Below are 25,328 nucleotides of genomic sequence, written 5' to 3' on the forward strand. Positions count from 1 at the left end.
CTGGGCTGCTTGTTGGTCTGAGGAACATGTTAATTCTTCCTCTGACATTTCAACTTACTGGAGGCTAATTCTAATTTTTATTTACATGCCTGTGCATTATAGTATTAATTTACTGAGTTCCAATTAACTATTTTCAGTAACATCCTCTAATACCCATTATGCATTTTGTGCAGATAAGTTTGCCACCACGAAGACATGTAGGGGACATAACAAATAGCACTATGGAATGCTTGCATGGAAAAAGTGAAGCTAAGGTCAAGCAGCTTTCTAAACTATACAGACGTGACACCCAAAAAATTAAGTTACAATTTTCTACAATAACACAAAAGGAGTGAAACATTTAAATCCTCATAGGTTTAAATTCTAGACTGTTCAAATACGGTATTATAATGTAGTGGTAATCCTTTAAAAGGATAATGCACAAGTAGGCACAGACATGCGATATGAAGTAGCAGCTTATTTTAGCTGGTGTTCTGACAATTCTTACAGGTGAAAAGATCCTTCATAAGATTTTATTCTTTGTTTCAGGGGTTTTGTGGCTGGTTGAATGTGGTTGGTTTCAACCACATTCAAAAGTATCTTTCTCTTCTACAAGTAATCATTACATACAAAATTATTTCTACGCATTGGAATATGCATGTGCTATTTCCATCTTTTTCTGAAAACTAGTTTCAGGCAAGGAAACCCACCAAATACTGCCTAAGGTGGCAAACAAAACTCCTAACCAAGCTTCTTGACCATAATTCTGGAATCTGCCTTACTAATGTTCAAAAGAAATCACTGCTCCAATGCAAAACAAGTCTTCGAACAATATAGTCACAATTCAGCAAAGGCTGGTGCACTGCAAGTGGAAAACCTATGGCAGAGGGAGATGAAGTCGCTATGGTGGGATATAACAGACAGAAGGGAGTAGGTGTCATGAGACAAAGGTGATTTAAGATGTTGCAGCAACAAGGTGGCAGTCTAAGAGGAGTAAACTGGGCTATTGTCGCAAAAGGCAAAGGCTACAGAGGGGAAGATCTGCTTTAAGAGGATGTAGAAGTTACTGATGAAGGGAAAATGAAGGGAAGTAGTGATGAAATTGTCAGCTAGAGCTGACACAGCCATTCATTTACTACAGCTCACTTCTCTGGAAGCAAATAAGTGCTGCAAGCTGATATTTGCAATAGCTCGCATCAGAGTGAGACACCCTCATTGTCAGCTACCGCACCAAACCTAATACTCTGAGAAACTGCGCATGACCGGCACTGACTGCCCATTTCCTTGTGTGTACCAGTGGCACAGAACGCTTAGACAGGTCTCTAAAGACAGATCTATTCAGACTGCTCCCAGTCGAGCTCCATAGTTTGGATCTAAGAATACTACTGCTTCTGCTAATGAAAGTCGACACCTGCATTTCAATACAATATGCAAGTAAGATGAAAATCAGATCAGCCTCTCCAGTCCTCTCAGACAACATGGATGGAGATCCCCCTTGATTCCCTGAAATGCACTCACCTGACTCAAACTGGATGGCTGTACATCAACTAGTCTTGGAGACAGCAAGCCAGCTACAAGACACCTATTGTAGCTATCATGAATGGCTTCCCTTATAGAAGGACCAGATCTCTTTAAAAAATTCAAGGTCTGAAACATCAATCAAAAACTACAGATTAAGATAGTATTATCATTCAATCACTAAGGTTCTACATAACCACCAACAGACATAATACAAATGTTCACTCCAGCTGTCAGGAAGCCTGCATTGGCAATATGCCTTAGCTTAGGAATCTGAATAAGCATTACTACATAGTGTCTTCAAGATGGCAGCAAACTAACAGTTACAGTTTATTAAAAAAACAAAACCAAACTATTAGCCCTTGCCATGCTCAGTTAAGTATATTCTAGCTTCTCTGACAATATACAGGCCTTTCTTTTTCCCTGAACACTGAAAAACACATTTTATATCAGCTCAACTAGCACATAGCTTTAAATAACACTTTACAAGATCCTTTCTATGCTTGTTTGTGCAGAAGCTAATTTATGCTGCAAACCTGTAGTAAGCTGAAACTTGATTCACAATTAGTTGTCACAATCTGTGCAGTGGCTCAGAAGTTATAATTTGGCCAACTTTGGGAGAAATTCATTCATTTCTTCTCAAATAGCTACATGTTTTTCATCTTCTCCATTCTCTCCTCCTTTTTCAAGTTAATCAGGGATCAAAACCCTAACTCATGAGCATGCAGACAGTTCAGCGGATGGGTAATGAAGATGTAACAGTTTTCCCCAACTTCCTCCTATAGCAATGTTGCATTCCTTTCTGAACAGTCAATTCCTGATCATACTTCAACAGGAGACTGGATAAAACTGAAAGACTACAGTCACAATTATGCATGTGGATGGGTAGGATGAGCACAAAATGATCTCTGACACTGAAAGCAGTGCAATAGAAAACTCAGAAAAAGTATATCTCTTGATATTCTCAAGAAAGAGACAGTAAAAGCTCACCTCCTTCTGGAAACCAGTGCAAGTCATATGAACAACCCCAGAGCTCAGCAAGCATGTACCATCTGCAGAAACAATGAACATAGGACAACATTCCCTACTCTCACAGTGATATTATGACCAGTTTACATTTTTCAAATAGCAGTATATGGAAAGATACAACTGAGTACTCGTTGTCTTCATCAGATCACTTAGAAACTTTTTTAAAAAAAAAATAATCACCGCACGTAGAAATTTCATCTCTAGTGCTACTGAAGTCCCATACTGTGAGCTTTGGTTCAAAGACATTTAATTTTACGGCCATCACCGCTTCACAGAGTACATTACAAAAGCACCAAAACCCAAAGCGCAGCAGACTGTCAGATACATTTCACAATATTACATACCTTATTAGTACAACATAACCAGGACTGAGTTTGTGGGGCATCAGGTTTTTTTGGTTTGGTTTGCATTTTGAGTGACAATCACAAAAAAACTAATAAACAGCATTTGACCTCAATTTAAGCTTATCACTACAAAAACCAGTGAAATACCTACCAAAATTATAGCTGCTTGCATTAAAAAACTGCTCAGTTGGTGGATAAGAAGGAGGAGCAACGCGACTTAGACTCCGCTCATGTAACAGAATATCCAGAATGGGGTCTGGAGAAACCATGCTTGTTATAGTATCTAGCGACCACAATGCAAAATAGGGGCAATCATGAAGGAATTCTTCTGGCCTTAAAGAAAAAAAGTGCATAAACTAAACGCTGACATTCAAATATTTGTTGGGATAGCGAAAACATCTTAATAAAAATTTACCTCAGTGAATCTGGCATTTGAGCATGGTACCAGCAATTAATGTCAAACACACCCAAATAAGTAGACGGTTTTCCCTGACCATATGTGTTCACTTGCCAACTGAAGATTGATACACTGATGTCAGGAGATACTACTGTAAAAGACAAAACATTGTTTTTCACTTGTAGAAAATGCAATATGCCTGACATTTTTAAAACACTGTTTTCTGCTTTGGCTTAGAGTTCAGGGAACACAGCACTTACTAAGACTAATAAAGAAATTTACAGAAGAACAAACATCTCTGTGACAACTTTCAGATACATTGACCCTTTTTAGTCTTCAAACTGTAATAGTTCTAAGCCAAACCGAATAAGCAATTACTAGCTAATTAAGTTTTCCCTACATGAAGATTTGATCAAGACCCTTAGCTAGATAAGTGTAGTCAAAAAAAAATATGCTAGGGACACAGACACTGCTACTTTTAGAAAGCATACAAATAATTATCATATAGATTTGTATCACTCAGCTGGCATTATTAATTTCTAGATTGGATTCAATTACAAGTTTTAAGAATAGCTCCTTTGCAGCATATTCATGATGAAAGAACACAAGTATCATACAAAATAAGGATAAAAACCCCACACTCAACAAACAGGAAATTGGAATAAAGAGCTTAACATAAAATATTCATAATGTTCTACTTCACTCCTCTCAAGAAGTGAAGAGTCGCTCATCTCTGGTGAGAATGCATTCTCTGGATGTAAGAAAAGTATGCAGTAGATCATTTACCCTCAGAGTCAGGAACAAGACAACAGTTTGCTTGGCAAAATGTTTCTCTGCTGAATTCATCACTACCAGTTGGGGATCCTCACACACTTTACTGTAGCTTCTGTGCCATTTCAGTTTTGTTAGCTGCTGAAACTGCCTTTGTAGCCATCAATTATTTTCATAATTCAGAAGACAGTTTAATTGTTAGCCTCAACTCGCATTCAACAGAAGCTCCTATGTGCCTAGAACTTGAACAGACCCTGGCTAAAAGCTAACTAGAAAACATTTGAAAAACTAGAGGTATTTCTCCATGTCTCTGACTTCATAAAAATGAGACAGAAAAGCAGTTTTTTTGTTGGTTTTGTTTTGCGATTTTTTTGGAGGCTGAGGGGGTAGCATGGCGGTGTTGTTCATCTGATGTAACAAGTTTCTAGAAGGCTCTCTCCTCAGAAACATGACACAAGTGCCAAAATCCAAACCTGGTTTTATTAGATTTGGACACACTGTTGATAGAGAAAGGCATTAGAGAAGAGATGGAAGTTGACAGTTCAGGACTAAATCAAAGCCAATAAACAGAAACAGGCTAGAAAGATCGTGCAAGTATCTTCTCTATAGCATCAAACATCAGTTAAGGCCAGTAAGATGCAAGAGAAGGTGAATACACGGGTCTATACTGGGACCCGTGCTGTTTAATATCTTTATCAATGATATTGACAGCGAGATTGAGTGCACCCTCAGCAAGTCTGCAGATGCAGAGTTGGGCCTGTTTAGCCTGGAGAAGAGAAGGCTCAGAGGAGATCTTATAGCAACCTTCCAGTAACTGAAGGGGGCCTGCAGGAAAGCTGGAGAGGGGCTATTCATAAAGGCTTGTGGGCACAGGACGAGGGGGAATGGGTATAAACTGGAGAGGGGCAGATTTAGACTAAACATTAGGAAGAATTTCTTCACCACGAGAGTGGTGAGAGACTGGCACAGGTTGCCCAGGGAGGTTGCGGATGCCCCATCCCTGGAGGCGTTCAAGGCCAGGCTGGATGGGGCCTTGGGCAGCCTAATCCAGTGGGATGTCCTTGCCCATGGCAGGGCGGTTGGAACTAGATGATCTTTAAGGTCCCTTCCAACCCAAACTATACTACGATACTATGATACTAAAGCAGTCAAACAAAAGGATATGAAAGTTATCACTGCAGCAGGCTTAAAGATATGGTCAGAGCGTGACTGAATATCTAAACCCAGAGATGTATACTTTATTATTGCAAGAAAATGAAAGATACCATAAGAATTCTAACTGTATGGACAAGGAAAGCTATTGCTTTAAGAACATGGTGATGCAGGGATCTCTTAAGATTTAGAGAGGAAAAAATGGACAGGCAGATCTTAGCATCGTTTAGATTGGGAAAGACTCCCAAGATCACTGAGCTCATAAGTAAACCTAACACTGCCAAGGCCAGCACTAAACCATGTCCCTGAGTGCCACATCTACACATCTTTTAAATACCTTCAGGGATAGTGACTCAACTACTTGCCTGGGCAGCAAGCTCTAATGCTTAATAACTAGTTACATTGCCGTTCTTTGGAGACGCTCCAGCAGTTCAATGTTTTCCTTGCAGTGAGTGGCCCAATCACTTCCCTAGTCCAGCTGGCCACGCTAATGCTGATATCAGCCAGGACACTCTTGACATTCTTGTTCACATGGGCACACTGCTGGCTCATGTTCAGCCAGCTGTCGACCAGTACCCCCAGGTCCTTTTCTATCCGTCAGCTTTCCAACCACACTTCTCCAAGCCTGTAGCAGTGCATGGGGTTGTTGTGACCCAAGTGCAGGACCCAGCCTTGAACCCCGTACAATTGGCACTGGCCCATTGATCCAGCCTGTCCAGGTCCCTCTGCCGAGCCTTCCTATCCCCAAGTAGATCAACACTCCCACCCAGCTTGGCGTCATCTGCAAGCTCACTGACGGAGCATTCAATTTCCTCTTCCAGATCATTGACAAAGATTTAAACAGAACCAGTCCCAATATTGAGCCTTGGGGAACACTGCTGGTTACCTGCCTCCAGCTGTATGGAGACATAGGTTTAAATAGGGGCAGGGGAAATATTCAGGTAACACTGACAAGCAATGGAGAGAATGATCTTACTCTTCAAAGACGACAGCTGGAAGAATAAAACAACTGACAAGCACAATACAGATGACCCCATCACACATTATTGTAGCATACTAGCAAGCATAAAATAAAATCTATCTTTTCTGTAAAAGAAGTCCCACATAACTTACGTAACATTGTTTTTCTTTTTTAAGTAAGCCCAACAAAGTAGTCTATACAGACATTTAAGACTTGCAGACTGTGGATACAGAACAGCATTTGTTGCTTTGATTCCGAAACCATTTAGTTTAGAATAATACAACACAGACATCAGAACAAACCTTCATTAACTCCATCCTCTCTGTCAACATGGTTGCGAAATTTTTCTATTGTCTGACAGCTGAGTAGTTTAGTATTGCTTGTCTGCCCTCTCAAGGGAAAGATTCCACCTGTGAGATCTAAACTGTACCTTTCATCACAGTATTCCAGTCCCTGGGAAAACAAATAAGAGAAGAGAGAACAGGTCATTTTGAGATGATAACAGACATTCTACCTTAACAGGAAAAAAGTCTATATCTGATATGCATATTATATTGTGTACACTTTCCAAGAGCACTGATGTAGTCGACAAGTCTTTCAAGTTTCTACAAACTCTGTTCAATGAACAAGTATCAACAGTAGATTCCACCTTGTTTACTCAAACTTGGCCTGGGAATTGGGAACAACTCTTAAGTTTTCTGCTTCTTAAGACAGACAAGAAACTTGACTCAGAGAGACATGGAGGCCAATCTGTGACTACGAGAATGTCTTCCAAGACTAAAAGCGCCCACTGTAGAGCACAGATCCTAATGCATCTTTGGGGATTTTGCAGGGGATGCTGGGAGTTATTTTGAGGGTGTTTTTTTGGCAGTAGGTGTTACCAGCTCCTGGTATGAAGCTACGTGTGCAAGTGGCTCCTCTGTAAGTTAGCTGAAGAACCGGTCTTTCCTCCCCAGAGTCCAGCTCTTTAGTTCTCTCTCAACCTTGTAAGATTGGTGCCTGTTTCACTCTTCCACAACACTCACACCAGGGAAGCTGAAACATCAGGGGAGTAAAATATCTCAAAACCAGCAACTGGTACCTGACACCTCTGTCTAAGCCTATGTATTACTGATTGCATAGTCTGTAGAGGGCTCAAAGTCTTACGTGAACTACACTACAGCTTTCTCAGCTCAAAACCACAGTAACGTTACTTAATCACTTTGTGGGCTTCTGTTGAAGAGCGACAACTTGCATTTCTAGGAGACCTGTACTTAAAAGCTGCTGAGACATTTCAATCTTCCAAGGTAAAAACTGGCACTCATCACGTCTTGCTCAGGAAAGCAAGATGACCAAGACAAAGAACTGCCAAATAGTAAAAGGTCCCACATTTTAACATTAAAGTATTGAAGCACAATGAAGTAGCCATGAGAGAAATTAATATAGGCAATTGCTTTTTTTCTCCAACAAGCACACAGTATAAGGTATTGTCTTTGCCACTGCCAAGACTGAAGTTGAAAATAACTTTTAAAACAAAGCAGAAGTTCAAAAATGAAACTGGAGAAAGATGAAATAATCTTCCTCCTATGAGCCTGTCAAAATGCTTAGAGCACTACAAGGGATGCAGAAGTAAACTGCCATGGAAGTCCTTTCACAATTGAAAAACCCAATCAGAGTGCACTGTTCCTTGGCAGCACTATATATTTATGTCAGAAAAAAACTGCACATAAACAAAAAAAAAGAGATGACATCCCCACTTAGAACATGCTGAATCACTTGAAGATATTTCTACTTTGTCACCATGACAGCCAATGCATCTTAAAGAGACACCACCTTTTCAAAACACCTAATCTTTATCTATTCAAAAGCAACACCGACAAATGCAGGAGCTTTCCTGTATACAAGGTAAAAGGTCAAAATTCAAGCACATTCAAAAAAATAAAAATGCACAGTCCCTATAAAAACAGAGTATCATGATACAGGAATCACTTCTATTGCATTCCGTACCTGCTGAGACTGTACAAGAAAAAGTATCAAAATAGGAGGAAAGAATTGCTCTGAATTAAGATTCCTTCACCTTCAAAAAGATCTTGGAAGAGTTCCAAGCATACTACTGAACAGTTATACATTATACAGAAGCATCTCATTCCTGTTAGATATCTGAGACACAATGATACCTCCTCTGTATTTCAAAGACACCATCTTTGGAGCTAGTTCTAAAAAGTTACGTATACTATTCTGACCAAATCATACCACTGTTTACTGCCTTTACATAACTTGCTGGCTTTAAGAGTATATTTAATAGGTAACCCACTCAAAAGGTAGAAAGAGTTCTCTTTACAGTTACTAAATTTCAGGATCAACACTTAAAAGACATTATAGTATAGTTCAGCTGAAGTACACCTGACAGAGCTCAACAGAAAAAATTAAGATCAGAAAAGAATAAAGATATATATATATGACCATATTTTAATAAAGCAAGACAGATATAAGCTTATCCAAATCTGCAGTTTCGTTAAACAAAGCTCTTCAAAGCCATGTCTTCCTCTCCTACAGGCCATTACTTCAATGTTCAAATCCGGAATAATTTTATTTGTAATAGACACTTAATTTTCAGAAATTTAATGTTTACGGGCTCTTTGCAGATGCATCCAGTTGGAACATACAATGCTGCAGTATAAAAACTGTATGACTTGTTTTCAAATAGTAGGGACAAAGACTATGCCCAGGAAGACTCACCAAAGGATACTTTTTTTAAGCCTGCTCTGAATTTTGATAGTAAACATTACCCCCGACAACCTAACTGTGAACTAATAAATCACCTAGGGAAAATCACTACATTCATCTGTTCACACATCTGTTCTCTTACCTCATACAGGACTTGTCCCGATGCCAAGCGTTTTCGGTCACCAAATGCTAACTGCAACAGATGTAAACTCACAACATCACCTTCACTGAAAAAGGTACAAATGATGAAATATGATTACAAAGGTGCTTTATGCTCCTCATTACCACTTTGTTAGATCTAGACTACAGGTTTCTTAATTGCATGCTTTTGCTGAAAAGAAAAACACCATTTCACAAAACAGCATAATTGGTTACCTTTAGCCACCAAACCATAAAGAAGGAAACTTTGACACTAACAGCTTCAGGGGCAAACACTAACCATACAATTAGAAAGCTTTAATATCCTGTATGGACTAAAAATTGCTGGAAATAGTTCTTCAATCAAAACTGCTTTAAAGCCAGACTTTAAAAGACAGCCACTGTAGGCACAGCTGAGATGATCAAACAGCTTGCTGAAGTTGAGAGAGAGGGGTCTTTCACCCCTGCCTTTACCACCAAAGTTCCAGTCCCTCTTGCATACACTGCACCCTTCCACATACTGATTTGACTCATTAGCCCAGCAGGAAACCATTCCATTTACTGCTGAACAGTGATGTTCTCGGCCAGGTAATCTGAATTGGCTCATGAAGGCTGCTCAGGTGGGCACAAGGGAATTTGCAACACCATCACCTCTTTCCTCTAGGGGCAGCTGTTCTATCAGCACCTTTAGTATTCTAGATCTGCAGACTAAACTACTTTTAATGGTGTTTTAATACCATGGTACAAATATCAAACCAATCATGAAGCAATCATCAAGAAACAAAAGAAATTATTTAAGAAAGCAAGCACAAAAACATAGCCAGTGTTGTTTTGCCTTCTTTCACAAGGTAGGAACTAGTAAGTCTCACCTCACTTCTGTTAAATCCTGTCAAAAATTGCACTGTATGCTTGACCCTTTTCATACCTGAGAGAATCTCCTGCATAGCTAAATAAACTAAACAAAGACACACATATCAATAGAGTGTGAACAAATATTTAAAAAAAATTTAAAAAATAAAATATCAATGGCTCATTGTAAGCTTTGATTCACCTTTCTTGGGTAGACTGAACAGCCCACAAATAGCAACAATTGCGAGGATCATTCTCCGGCTCTTGAAAGGTAACAGCGTACACTGGAATCCTTCCTCCTTCAAGCTGACAGTGGTGCCTACAGGTTTAAGAAAAAAGGGAAAAAGGAAGAAGTAAAAAGGTGAGCCTACTGGCCCTAACAGTTTGTAAAAGGGTAGAAGCATCTTCTGAGAAAAGAGCACCTGACATCCTTATCCTCAAAGTACAAAAGGTCATACTTCCATCTCAAAGTGAGTCAGTCAAAGAAGTCACTACATTTTTGCAATGGTCAAGAAGCAACCAAATTACTGCCCATCAAATGCAATAATGTGGGTTTATGCCCTCCTCTGCCTGAGGAGGAAGAACATACATGATTGCTTCAGCTGCCAGGTAAAAGAATGTTCTTAATGTTGCAGCCTACTTCAGTACTGAACTGAGAAGGCAGCATATCTTCTGAACACATTTAAAATAGTGCCCAAGAGAAGCAGTTTATTCTTTCTTTACTTGGACTAGGTAAAGCAGTTTTCCTCCAGACTTCTGAATCTTATTGGTACCTTCACAATCTATTCTTGCCACCCAATTCTTCCTTCACTGTCTATTTAGCTATCCAATAGTTTCCAGAGAGTCACTGCAGATTCATGGGATTGCACCCCTATCTGCATTTGGTCAAATACTTCAAGTGAAATTGCTCTTTGGCAGATTTAGCATCACCTCTCGATTTTCCTGCTGCTTAGAAATTTACATGACCCTTATTCTCCTCTCTAAGAGTTCCATGCAAATTTCATTCACACGCATCTTCAGGTCAATCTCCTATTTGGTCAAGGCTGAAATGTAGGAAAGAATATATTTCCAGACACAGATCAGCTACTGATTTTCCCTGTCTCATTAATTTCATCTTGGACACTTTAAAGAATATTATCACCAAAATCACATTATTAACATACTTCAGCCTTTCAATGTACAGCCAAATTGCAGATTTCTGAACTCTATTGCATTGAGATACACACATTTCCTGGTTGCAATGAATGCTACCAATGGAACAAACTGCCTTATAATAATCAGCTCTATCATATCCTAACTGCTTGACATTACCTCAAGAATTATGTTTTCCACAACTGCTCAATCCGCAAGCACAATAAGGAAAACAATCTTAGTTCAGTGGGGAGAAGGTGGTCCACTTAATCCACCTCTGATTTAACAGTTATTTCAGAAGATTTCTAAACATTCCAAGATTATACCCAACATTTCAGTCCCTGGAAAAGTTTTCTTTACATTAACACGCTTCCTTCAGCAAAAAATTGAGAGCTCTGAACCTCCAGGCATGGCCAAGCATAAAGCTCTACTTACTCCCTCTTCAAAGTTTTCATATTCCATAGTGACATGTAGCCATCTGAAAAACCCACAACCAGCTGATTGCTTCTGCTTATGTAGCCCAGTGTTGATATTGGTATTCCTGAAGGGTTTTGTAATTGAAAAGAGAGATGTCTCCCTCCTCTGGTTGCAGTTTCTCTTCTTTGTGGAACTTCAGCAGGAAATCTAGTGACCAATTCTAGATCTACACAAACAAAACCATGAAGTAAATGAATGTGTTATGCCATTTAGGTTGTTATTTTAAATACTAACATGACAATACCTAGAATCTAATTCTACCATCCATGGCAAAATATCCATTTACGGAACCCTTTTTTTTGCTGTTTCCATTCTGTAGGCATTCAAAGAAGAAAAGAACTCTCTGATCAGAAAAGTATTCTCGCTCATATTTCAAAATGAGGTAAAAGTGTAACCTTCAGAGAAAATTTCTTGAACTCTCTACATCAGGAGCCTGGCCCTCACAATGAAGCTGTTTGAGGTGACATTATCTCCCGAAGACACTGTTGTAACAGCCCAAAGAGTGTATGCAATTTGAATACAAAAATTAGAGATTTCATGCATCCAAATACATGATTTTGTGTAAGTTGGATTTATTTTAAAAAACAAGACTAAACTTTGCCCTGAGCCAATTAACAGAAGCAGATGAACATTCCTGAGGAACAGGGTTCTCTGGCACAATTTCCCATCAGGCAGCTGCACTGAATCAAATGGTAATATTCTCACATCACTGTTAAGAATCATAGTGACATGAGGATCTTGTGAGAGGGAGGTATAGATAATATTAGGAGTATTGAGCCATTTCCATTTTTATTCAATTCAGGACTATACGATGTCAAAGCACCACCTGTAACTAGTAGTCAAAAATGCCTGCACAGTACTGTCTTCAAAGAGGAATGCATACTCTTTATTTACAAGACACAAGTTTGCCTACTTTTAAATTCAAGTTTAGAAACTGCAAGCTTACCTGATGCTTCTATTTCATTCTGGCTGCAAGATAAATCATCCAAACAAAGGTCAACCAGAAGCAGATGACCAACATCCGTAGCCACTGCTGCAATGCCAAAGAACCATCGCAGACTCTGATGTAGATGTCGAGTGTTCACACTGGCTCCTCCATGATTAGTTATGAGTTCTATAGCAATCACCTACAGGGAAACAAGTTAATATTTAAGACGTTTGACGAGCTAAACAGAAATCATTCTAAAGCCAAGTCAGAATTAGCACATTGGAAACATGAAAGTAAATATAGTATCGTGAAATTTAAAAACAAAGCATTGTTTCCTATTTTATGAGGAAAAGAAAATACCTATACAACAATCTTAGTGCCTTCCATTTACTACAATTCCTACAGTTATTTAACTGAATCAACTTCATCTTAAATGGTGCGTTCTATTATTACAGCTTACCAGTTTCCATTTCCTATTTAGGTAATTAACTCCAAGAAGACAGAGAAAATCAGTTGGGTTCAAGAAGCTTTATCGTAATTCAGGAACTTGAGTAAGAAAGACAACACAATCTCATTTTCTCACTGCTCACAGCCCAGCGGCACTGTGACGCAAACTGTGCCTTCTTTGCCACACAAGTATGAGGATATATCATAGCTGTAAGTCAGACAAGGCAGCACTCAAGTTGCATGGTAGACACACTATTTCCATCAGAATGAAACACTTTTAGAAGGTTTTGAAAGGATATACCAGCTTAGTAAAATTTACACTGGTCCTCATCTAGACTAAAAGTAACAACCAGATAAAATAAAAAATAAATTTAGATACGCACGAGCACTTTTAAAAATGTTAACACAACTTTGAAAAGCCAGACTAAAACAACAGCAACAAGAACAGCAGTTTGTTAGGTAAAAAGCTAACTCCAGCAAAGGAAGAAGTGCACAATGCTTTCTAAAATGTAAAGTAGTCTGCATGCAACTTTATGACAATGTGAAGAGAAACCCATTGGTACATCTTGCCACTCATCCAGGACAATACTGATGGCTACAGCATAAATACAAGTAGAGAAGATTACGGCACTAAAGCTATACAACAGAAGAACATAGGCTATTGTTCACCCTTCTTACAAAACGCAACATGAACGAAACAGGAAGCTTGATATCAACCGCAAGTTTTTACATGAAAATAATACCAAAAAGTCAGCATCATAAGGGAGTCCATTTTTTCGCCTTTTTTTTTTTTTTTTTACCCCAAAAGGTAGGGAAAATAACTAAGCCCTGAAGTTTTCTTCTTTCCCATAACAAGCAGTTGCTATGACTCAGTCTTCCAAAAATGTCTCCTGATTTTAATGCTTCCATTTTCCATGTAGAAGCTTCTGAAACTGCATATTTTTCCACTGCACTATGCAGTGGCCTTTCGTATTCTCCTCGACTACTGCCAACTCCTTCTGGGAACAAACAAAGACAACTTTTCTCACCTCAGTGAATCTGAATGCTACCCTTTTGCCTCATACAAACCAGGAAAAATTGTGAAAATATCATTCAATAGTTCTGAAACACAAGACCATTATAAACCAATTTAATAGAACGTATGTTTTAATTCAGACTGGCTTTTACTAGATTCCAATCAAAACAGTAATTCATTAACATTTTCTGTTTTCTGCTGCATTTCACACAGATAATGAGAGATGCTCCCACAAAAAAAAGTGTCAAAATTTTTTCTACACTTGTTGAGTTTGGTTTTTTAATGTTTCCTTTACTCTGTGAATGACTACACATCTCCTCTTATGCTAAAAGGCCATCATACAGTCACTACAAATACCCAATATTAATATACTTGTGCTTGACAGCTCAGACCAGCATCACTCTAAGACAGTGTTAATCTGTACAACTTGCTTTTCCACAGAAAATATATCTGCAAGGAAAACAGTCTGTAAATTAAGGGGCTCGTTAAAGCCTTGAAATAGCAACAACAAAAACTGCAGAAAGGGATACTCAGAACAATTCTGCATTTTACTTTTAAAAATAATTAGTGTGAAAATGAGAGATTTTTTTAAAATTCAGGAAGATTAAAACTACATATGATGTAATGTCTAAGCTGGAAGTATGAGTTACAGAATAAATTCAAAACATAAGGACAGTGGGCAAGTGCAAGTTTTAACATAGTATCATAGTATAGTTAGGGTTGAAAGGGACCTTAAAGATCATCTAGTTCCAACCCCCTTGCCATGGGCAGGGACACCCCACTAAAGCAGGCTGCCCACAACCTCCCTGGGCAACCTGTGCCAGTGTCTCACCACTCTTGTGGTGAAGAAATTCTTCCTAATGTCTAGTCTAAATCTGCCCCTCTCCAGTTTATACCCATTCCCCCTGGTCCTATGCCCACAAGCCTTTACGAATAGCCCCTCTACAGCTTTCCTGTAGACCCCCTTCAGGTACTGGAAGGTCACTGTAAGATTTCCTCGGAGCCTTCTCTTCTCCAGGCTAAACAGGCTCAACTCTCCCAGCCTGTCCTTGTAAGGAAGGTGCTCCAGCCCTCCGATCATCTTTGTAGCCCTCCTCTGGACCCATTCCAACAGCTCCCTATTCTTCTTACATTGAGGATTCCAGAACTGGACACAGTATTCCAGATGAGGTCTCACAAGAGAGGAATAGAGAGGCAGAATCACTTCCCTCAACCTGCTGGCCATGCTTCATTTGATGCAGCCCAGGATACGGTTGGCCTTCTGGTTAGCCTTTATCTACATATCTTGCCCTCATTCTCATTCACAGCTTAGAAGTTAACAGTCCAACCAGCAACACCTGTGTCCTGTCTATGGTGATCTGATTACCCTCACAGCAAAATGATGGGAAGTAAAATGAAAGCAAAAGATCAAACATGCTTTCAATGAAGAGCATTCAGGGCATTAAGAGCAGAAACTCAGATAAACTTTGGTGTTATTCCAAAATTCATAACCTTCATCACACACAGCCAACTTTCCTCCCCAAGGCTTATTCATCTTTTCTCCTGAACAACTTTTTACACTACAGAAAAAGTCCTTCACACAACTGATAGTTACAACTACATTCTATTTTAAATCACTCTCCTGACGCAGGTTTGATGTGGCCCTTTACTTCTTAGCCTTTTCTTATCCTACACCCAGATGACTTAGATTTAAGAATTAAATCTTAACAAAGCTATGTCATTTTTCATAAACTGCATTTCTTTCTTGTGTATATGCTTATGTCAGCACACAGCTTGCCTTTCCAGCTAAAACTTTAAGATGTACCAAGACAACAAGCAAACTAATGCAATGGAGCACCAACTCAACTCCTGTCTTTAGATATCGCCACAATACAAATGCTTACTACTCATCATCACACTGCAGCATTACAAACAAACAATACTCCACCTGTGTTCTAGGTGGAGTTCACGTTATGGAAAGCTGAGTGGTAAACACATATTTCTTGGTTGCAGGTTCTAAGATGATAAAAACCCATTGAACCTTGATATTCTATTGACTTATGCTGATTCTTGTTTACATTAAGATAAAGGAACTGGGGGACATCGCATCCTTTGAGGTTATGGGTTATAGAAAACAGAAAAATATAGTAACATTACACCAATGTACCCCACCTACACAAGCACAAGATTCACTAAGCAGATTCAAGAGTTGCAGCTTTAAAGTCAATCTGTCAACGATCTGTCAGATAAATCACTAAAAGTTCTTTTTTCCTATTTAGAGTCACCATAAAAATCTGTTCTGCTCTAAAGTCACTTGTTTGCTTGCCTGAGATTCATGGGAATATGTCTAAGCCATTTACAGCACAACTATGGAAGCCTGAGATCCCTTAAAGACAGTATTTCTGACAGAAATAAAGCATTTATGAAATATATCTTAGAAAAGTTTTAAAGAGTGGGCTTTTTTTCTTTTTCACTCTGACCAAACAAAGACATTTTTCAAACCTTTTTTTGGAAGCAGGCAGGTAGGTAACTACGTGCAATAAACCAAGAAAACTTGTTTTACTATCAATAAATCTAAAAGATAATGGTACCATTAAGCCCAAGATCTTACAACAAGGCTCCCTTGACTGGATACTCTGAGGTGAAAATATGTTAACGCAATATCGAAAAAATACCTGCTGTAAAGAGATGCTCTAAAGCTTTTCCTGAAACTGGTTTATGCAGCACCTAACAACATAAAACCTTCGCTCCTCTCATTACAAAGTACATACCCTTCCTGGGAGAACAACTGCTTTAACTACTCTTGATATCCCAAGGTCGTACAGACAGAGAACACTGCCCTCCGCTTCTTCCAAACCAACTAGTAGTCCAGTTCTCTTCTGCCAGGAAAACTCCTTTACCACGCGAACAGTGGGAGGCTGTTCATGTACTCCACTGAAACGGTACGCAGAGAGCCGCTCGCCTGTCACCAGATTCACTATCTCAAGGTGAGGACCACGTGCCAGCCATGCGAGGCCACTTCTCCCTGGAAGAGAAAAAAAGCTGACTGAAGCAAGTTTCTAAAAGAAGATTGAAAACAACTCAAAAGTCACAGTCACTGCCCCTTTCCTTCAGCAAGAGGATCTAAGAGAGGCAGATTGACTTACCTAATTCAGTTCAATGATTTAAAATCACCCATTGAAATCCTCAAGCAATACATCTTAAAATTGACAAGCTTTGTGTGTTGCATTCCCACTTTTTATTCCTGCACTGAAGACTTTGTCTTGTTCGGGGTAAGTATTACAATACACTGATCTGTAGTCTTTATACCATATTTGGATTGGGTTTTGCTAGAAATGATCTAAATATATACAAGAAGACAAGCCTTAAAGCCTACTTCAAACGCAACAAATCTAAATCAATTAATTTCTATTTTTTTAATTTTACTCAACAGATACCTACTCTGGTAAGGGATTTGCACTTCCAACAAGAAATGATGTTCCAATGAGCACTGCATGAGTAAACTTATAAACTTTGCACGTGCTGATCACAGAAAGAATCTAACACATTTTGCTTCGCTGAACTACTTGAAGCTTAAGAAAAGCATTAACTCAACTACTGCATTTACAGTCAGGTAGATAGAGTCTATCTACTCTTCAAAGAAGCCTACACATCCAGGTAGGCACCCAGCTCTACTTTCAGATCTGCTAGAAAGCCCACTACTTAATCGGCTTAGCCACTTTCAGTAACTCTCACTGGATACTCATCTGCATCCTATACAATACTTTGAAAGTGCTTCACTGTGTTATCCTCTTCCTTCTGTTTTTATTCGGACTAACAAGAAAAAGCAGAGAGCATTGTCTCTGTAGCATTGCAGAGAAACTATTTCTGCACCTGATGTTATGACTATCAGAGCCTGAGCTGCTACAAATAAATACAAATGTTTAAGTAAATTCTTTTAATCACACAAGGTTGGTGCAGGTTGTGGTAATTTTGAAGTTTCACTTGACTAACCCTTAATAACAGCATCTTTAATGCTTAAAACATCCTTTATGTTCTTTCTCAACCCAATACATCTTAACAGCATCCACCTGACAAACCTTATCCTATGACCCTGTGCTTCGGGTAACCTCCAGGCAATAACTGCTTTATACCAAGACCAAAGCTAAAGGAAAATGCTCACCTCCAGAAAACTTGCCACACAGGACAGAATCTAGCGTTATCTCATCCTCTCCGAGAGCCTGAAGAGTCCCCTCTGGGAACTGCAGCAGGCTGCTCGTCACCTGCGCCGTTAGGTCTCGCATTCTTCACTGTAAATAAAGAAAAAAATGGGAAATAAGATTCGTGTCAGCCATAAATATTTTTGAGATTGACACAAGTTTCATCAGCATGCAGTGAAAAATACACTGCATACACTGCCTGCAGCTCTCTTCCTTACAAAAAGGGACTCAGGAAAGCTTGCAATCCCACAACAGAGCAAAAGCAGAATCCTTTGCTTTTTCAATGCCTATGAGAGCACCAACAAGTGATACAGAGGTATTGACAAGATAAGGAATAGGAGAAAAAAAACATATGGTGGGTTCAAGTCTACTTACATAGGCTATTAAGATAGGATCCAAGAAAAATAATCTTTTAAAAAGCTTTCAAGGAACAGGTGCAAGTTTCCATTTGTCCTTTCCCTTGATTTTATTCTTTATTATTTATTGCAAATTGTCTTCTAAAAGATGTCACGCGTCACTTACGTTGTGTTCACTTTTAGCACATTTCTTTTGAACATTAAGGCATACTAAGTTCTAAACTACCCTCATTCTCATCTTCTTCCAGAAAATGTACTGTTTATATTTTTACATGACAAGTAATACAGACTTTCACAGATCATCAATCAGGAATTAGTTTTCCATATATATATATATATATATATATATATATATATATATATACACACAATGTAAATATAACATAGCACTTTAAACCACTTGGGTTTTTCTATATTTCAATACTCATCTTCCTTATTCCAGCCCCTTCCTTCCTCTCGTCTGTCCTTACCACATCTCTGCAGTGTTTTACAAAAATTTCTAGGCCTTTCAGACAGTTCCCACACTTCAGTAGGTGTTCCACAAGGAGTTCACATTGCAGTATGTCAAGATAGGTTCTTGGTGGAAAAACTTAAAAGCTGGGGTGATTTACAAGATTAAATAGGTGGCTAAGTAAGAGTTATTTCATACACACAGAAGTACAAAATACTTTAATAACTACGCTTTGCAAGTTCTGTGGGTTCTTAAAAAAGCCTCTGGAAGACAAGACAGATTTAATAATCTCATTCAAATAACACTGCTTTCTTCCTGAAGTCTCAAAAGGAACATAGGATATGTGGTTCACTATTTCTGGGTGTTACACATGAGAGCAACACAAAGTTATTAGCAGGAAACGTTTATAAATACAATTCATAGGAATTGTGTTTATAAATAAACACAATTTATAGGAACTTTACTTCTGTGGAGAAAGATTGTGCTCTGAAGCCTGGGCACTGGATTGTACCATTTTTCAAGTCACAAGCACTCCATTTGAGAATACGTTCCAGTATCTCCTGCCAGTGTGACAAGCACATGCAAGAGAGGAAGCATAAGCCAGGGTCCTGCACTAAGCACAGGTCAACATTTTGGAAGAAACTTTGTCAATGGCAAAGCCAGTATTGCAGGACGCTGCTGCAGCCAGCCAGTCTGACCACTCTGCCAGCATCCACAACAAGTGCAGGTCAAGTTCCAAGTGGGACAACATGTTTACAGTAGTTTTGCTGAGTGTGCTTTCTAGTACCTGTCATCATTTCAGTGACAGCAGGATGAACTTTTGCACTACATCCACAGGCTTCAGAGAGTAAAAAGCTCCAAAATTTGACCAGCATTCTGGTTCAGTTTAACTGTACTGATTTCATCAACATGTTTTATGAGTAACCCATTATATCAAATACTAATACAGGTGCATTGAGTTGATGAATATATCTTTCAAATATTTCAGGGTGTACCCACCGCCTCTGGTCCTGCCACTGGGCACCACCGAAAAGTGCCTTGCTCCTTCTTCTTTACACCCTCCCTTCAGGTATTTATATGCACTGATGAGATCTCTCCAGAGCCTTCTCTTCTCCAGCCTGAACCACTCCATCTTTCCCAGCCTTTCCACACAGAAGAGGTGCTCCCATTCCCTCTAGTCGTCTTTATGGCCCTTCACGACACCCTCCAGTACCTCCATAACTCACATGAGACTGGAGAGGCCAGATTAGTACACAGCACTTCAGCTGTGGCCTCACCAACGCTAATTGGAGGACGTATCACCTCCCTCCACTTGCTGATGATATTCCTCCTCATGCAGCCCAGGATACATGAAGCTGCCTTTGTTGCCCAGGAATATTACTGGCTTATGGTCAACTTGGTGTCCACCATGATGCCCAGGCCTTTTCTGCCAAGCTGCTTTCCAGCTAGACAGCCCCCAGCATCTAATGGTGCTTGGGATTGTTCCTCCCCTGGTACAGGTCTTTGCAGTTCCCCTTCTTGAACTGCATGAGGTTCCTGTCATCCCTTCCTCCAGCCTGTCCAAGTCCCTCTGGATGGCAGCATAATCCACTGGTGCATCACCCCTCTTCCCAATTCTGTACCATCAGCCAGCCTGCTGATGGTACACTCTGCCCCATCAGCCAGATTGTTAATGAAAACATTGAACAATCAACACTGCCCTCCCACAAAGTAGCCTATTATAAAACATTCAGTTGTCAATCCTCCTTTAAAGGAGAACACTGACTACAACAACATATATTAAGGAATTTCAAAGAACAGCACAAAATTCCAAAAAGAGCATATCTGATAGCAGTGAATGAAAAAAGAGAAGCCTTGCTGCTGCCTCCCATCTCTCCCTCTGCTCCTGTTTTCCATTGGCTTACCTTGCACTGACCTGAACACTTTTCAGAGCACTTTAGGAGGCAAGCTAACGTCCCAAGGAAAGCACCCAGGAAAAGTGACAGTTTTCCACCAGGCAAGAGAATTAAACCCGCTTGCAGAAAGAACTAGCAAGCATAAAAGTTGGCACAAGGAAGGAGGCAGAACAATGCACTGGAAAGAAGCAGAGGGCATTTGTCTGTGTCCATTCTGTGGCAGTAAGCCGTTATGCTAGCTCACGCACATGTGAAACTGCACACTGAGTTTGCAAGGGGAGCTAAAAAATTCCTTCACTTTTAGAAACACCACCACCCAAAACACAAGCAGGTAACTTCTAACTCCCTCTTGCACGTAGAGAATATCTCAGAGAAAGGCTGCAGCCAACATGTGCCATTTGTTCCTTGAGCCATATGCATAAGCTAAAGCAATGTCCGGAAAGGGTCCCTTGGTGATCAGAGTACAGACAATATTGCGTGACACTATTCAGATCACATTTTCTAAGGAAACAGGGCAAAGAGGGGAAAGAAGCCAAAGAAGAAGTGGAAGAAAAAACTAAGCTCTTTGGAGAAAAACAGCATCCACTTTCTTGAATAAAAGGTAAAGATGACAACTACAGATTTTTTTGAATTATTGTTAATGACTGTTCCAACGACATTTTCCCCAAAGAAGAGGAAACAACTTAGAAGTGTTGGAGGAGCAGCAGGTGGAAAAGACACATTTTCTACACATTAGCAGTGAAGTTCCGTGAACTTGCACTTGCCCATCTTTTACTCCGGCAGAAAGAAGATTTAGCAAGTGAGTTAGCAGGTGGCTGAGTGAGTACCACCGGGTCCTTTCTTTCCCACTTGGGGAGAAACACCTTCTCCAGATGTTTTAGGCAAAACCTTTACATTTAATATAAAACCTAAGCATTAGTCTAAAAAGCTACTAGCGTAACAGAGACAATCTGTCTCATAATTCGACCATCAGGTTTATTTCCTTCAAGTGCAGCCTACAGATCATCTTGCAGCACTTCTACGGATGCTCCACAAGCTCTCTGGGAAGCTTGAGCCTACAGCAGAAGGAGAAAAGAGAAAGCATTTCAGCTCCCTTTCCCAACAGCCTCCAGCTGCTAAGATCCTGGATTCAATGCAGACCATAGATTTGATTTCCCTTTACAAGGAAAAAAACACCAAATAAAAACCAATAGAGACCAATTTGACACTATGGCCAGGTTACCCAGCCACCTCCAAGTTATTCTTTCACATGACTGTCCTTCTTTCCAGAGGTGCATTCCCGGTCCAACAAGGCTAAGCTGGAAAAAGCTCCTAAAGTGATTTCTGAAATTATGCTCTTTTTTTTTTTTACATTGCTTGGAGCACCTGGACAGACAGATGCAGGTACTAAGTGTCCCCATACAGAACAGACACACAGCCTTCCAAACAGAGGGAGACAGTAGTTTACATGGTACTTCCAGCATGCCTCACCAGTATGGCATCGCACTGCTTGCTCCTCCCACCAACAGTTCGAGAACCACCACATGACACTGAAGAGGAATACCTCCTACAATCACTAGACATCACCTGATTCAACCATCCTGCTTTAGCAGGGTCACCCGCCTGGAATCATCACCACGGGGCTTTTAAATATCTAATTCTGAAACATGCTTTTGCAAATGACAACCTGAACTGCAAAAACATTTGCAACACATGCAACAGGCCAAGGTTCTTGGTGACTCTCTCCCACCAATTTCAGTCTTCCCTCCACAAGTATAACACCACCAGATGAGCAAAGGGTTCTCACCATTATTGCTTTAAAACTAGGTCTAACAGCTTACGAAGACACAAAATTAGCAGAAGTCTGATTAACTTTTTTTCACTGTGTTGAAAAAGCAAACTCCAGGCAAATCAACGCAGGAAAACATGTTGATGCACTACATGAAGGAGGAGCTCTCCTCAGCAGACCAGGGACAGCACTGCCTGCCCAAATGTACGCATGTGACAGCTGCCAGACAAGAATGGTACAACCATCCAGAGCGATGGGCACAAGAAGGAACTGGAACCACCACGTTTAGCCATACACCCCAAAATGGGGTTTGCCACTGCCGACAGACCAAAGCCCCTAAATTTCCCATAATCTCAGCAGATGTGATCAGGAAGCAACCTGAAAGACTGACACCACGCCTCTCCCTACTGGCAAGAGCTCCAGACCCGAAGTCCTTGTTTACTGAGGAAGAAATTAAACACTTCGGTTTATTAAGCCAGCACCTTTGCTGTGCGATACCTGCTTCACACAAAACTCACAAGACCCCCACAAAACTCCCCCTCTCCCTTAAATGCAGTTCTCTTCCCGCAATCACCACCGATACAAACAGCAGAAACGGGCTGTCCCCCCAGCTCTTCTCTCCTTGCACACGATGGATGGAGATGTTGTTTCGTGTTGCCCAGGCCTGATAAAGGATGCTCGCTTTCTAAAACTCCAAAACGAGTCTTATGAGAGTTTATTTGCCGGCATTTTCGGTATCACCGCTTTACTCAGGCAGCGCCTTTCCTGCCTCCTCCTGGAAAACGACACCGAGCGGGGAGCGCGAAAGGAAAATCCTCCAAAAACAGTGACTAAAGGAGCGAGCTGGGGGTGGGGGGGCAAGGAGGAAGAAGGGTGAAACACGGTGCGCGCCGGATGGCCGGGCAGGAGAGGAAGCTCCCGGCGGCGGCTCCCGCACCTCGCACCTCCCCCCCTGTCGCGGAGCCTCGCCCGCTGCCACCGCCCCCCACGTGCGCGGCCCCGGCCACGTGCGGGCGCGGGGGGAGCTTACATAAAGGGGCCGGGCGGCAGCGCCCCGGCCTGCCCAGGGCCCCGCTGCGCCAGCGGCGCCGGCCTAACGCCTCGGAAGCGACCAGGACCTGCCGTGAACGAGGAAGGCGAGAGGGCATCGCCGCCCACCTCCGCTTTCTTCTTCCCGCGTCGCTCCTCCAGCCCAGCCCACCCAACCCCCCACGGCCCGTTTTCTCCACGGTACGTGCCGATAAAGGCGGCGGCATCCTCCGCAGCGGACACAGCGACCTCCGCCCTCCCGGCCGCTGCTCGGCTCCTGCGCAGCCGCTGCCGCCCGGTGCTGCCGGTGGCCCTGCGCGCCCCTCCCCGCGCGCGCGCGCGCGCGGCACCTACCTCGCCCGCCCGCTCGCTCGCCCGCTCGCCCGCCGTGCGCGGGGGGGGGGGAACCCGAAGTTCTCGCGAGATTACCGCGGCCGCCGCGGGACACTTGAAACTCGGCCGTCCCCTTTGGACTACGTGTCCCAGCGTGCTGCGCGGCAGGCCGCTTCCGCTCCTCGTCTCGGCCTAACAGGGGCCTGGCCGGCTCTCGCGGGGCATGCCGGGAGTTGTAGTTTATGGCCGTGAGAGCGGCTGAGTCGGTAGCGGGGTGTGGAGGAGGCAACGTTTTCATAGAATCATAGAATGATTTGGGTTGGAACCTTAAAGATCATACAGTTCCACCGCCCTGCCATGGGCAGGGACACCTACCGCCAGACCAGGCTGCCCAAAGCCCCATCCAACCTGGCCTTGAACACCTCCAGGGATGGGGCAGCCACAGCTTCCCTGGGCAACCTGTGCCAGTGCCCCACCACTCTCATGGTGAAGATTTTCTTCCTAATATATCTAAGCTAAATATTTCCCTTCTACTTTAAAGCCATTCCCCTCATCCGATCACTCCATGCCCTTGTAGAACGTCCCTCCCACCTTTCTTGTACCTTCAGGTACTGGAAGGTCACTCTAAGGTCTCCCTGCAGCCTTCTCCAGGCTGAACAAGCCCAACTCTCTCAACGTGTCCTTGTAGCAGAGGTGCTCCAGCCCTCTGCCCTGATTTTACTTTGAGCCTCTCTGTTCAGCCTGGAGAAGGAGAAGCTGAGGGGTGACCTCATCACTGTTCACTACTTTCTCACAAGGGGAGGAGGAGGTGGAGGTGCTGATCTCTCTGGAAACTGATGCCATGAAAATGGACAAACTCAATAATCAATGCCAATTTGATTATTAAGCAGGTATTGCTTTAATACATAATACGACGCCGGACACACAGGGAATCATTTCACTGAATGTCTGTGACCATTGAGGCTGGTTACAAAACTTTTATACTAGTTAAACATACATATTCATATAGAATCCAAGAAACACTAGTTACATATTGGGGAAATATTGGTTAAACATACATAGAACTCATTATCATATCTTATCACCCACTCTGTAATGTAAGTCACAGTTCCTTTGTGTCTTCAGAATCCTCTGATGCTCTTTATCTTATCTCCATATCTCATTGTGTCCTCTTGGTGAGCTCAGGTCTGTCCTTTGTTCCTGTTGGGGGAACTGTCCTTGTTTCAACTAGTGAACAAGCTAAACTCCTGTTACAATTGCATTCTTTCCTACTGCAAGTTGGCCAAGATTAGATTATTCTTATTATTTTTATTATTCTTAATGCTTTATGATAGGACTTGAAGGAATGCCAGGAAGATGTGCCAGGGGTGGTTTAGGTTGAGTGTTAGGAAAAGTTTCTTCACCCAGAGGGTGGTGGAGCACTGGAATAGGCTCCCCAGGGAAGCAGTCATGGCACAAAGCCTGCCAATATTCAAG

At 41.4% G+C, this 25,328-nt stretch overlaps 1 protein-coding gene across 4 annotated transcripts in view; it reads right to left on the minus strand.

Annotated features, from left to right (window-relative positions):
* The window catches only part of LOC104066526 (protein ELYS), a 47,545-nt gene extending 23,621 nt beyond the window's left edge, over window positions 1-23,924 (minus strand). Inside the window, exons 1-12 of one of the 4 annotated variants that reach the window (XM_054062069.1) lie at window positions 23,729-23,863; window positions 17,984-18,110; window positions 16,593-16,846; window positions 12,399-12,579; window positions 11,411-11,618; window positions 10,047-10,163; window positions 9,000-9,084; window positions 6,454-6,604; window positions 3,286-3,415; window positions 3,022-3,203; window positions 2,488-2,549; window positions 1,498-1,626 (exon numbers count right to left, since the gene is read on the minus strand). In XM_054062069.1, coding sequence (XP_053918044.1) covers window positions 1,498-1,626; window positions 2,488-2,549; window positions 3,022-3,203; window positions 3,286-3,415; window positions 6,454-6,604; window positions 9,000-9,084; window positions 10,047-10,163; window positions 11,411-11,618; window positions 12,399-12,579; window positions 16,593-16,846; window positions 17,984-18,104 — 1,620 coding nt within the window. In that variant the 5' untranslated portion in view covers window positions 18,105-18,110; window positions 23,729-23,863. The other 3 variants (XM_054062068.1, XM_054062067.1, XM_054062070.1) reach the window with 3 other exon arrangements.
* Between the last annotated feature and the right edge of the window lie 1,404 nt (window positions 23,925-25,328).

This window comes from Cuculus canorus, chromosome 3 (assembly GCF_017976375.1).
Source record: "Cuculus canorus isolate bCucCan1 chromosome 3, bCucCan1.pri, whole genome shotgun sequence".
Lineage (NCBI taxonomy): Eukaryota > Metazoa > Chordata > Aves > Cuculiformes > Cuculidae > Cuculus > Cuculus canorus.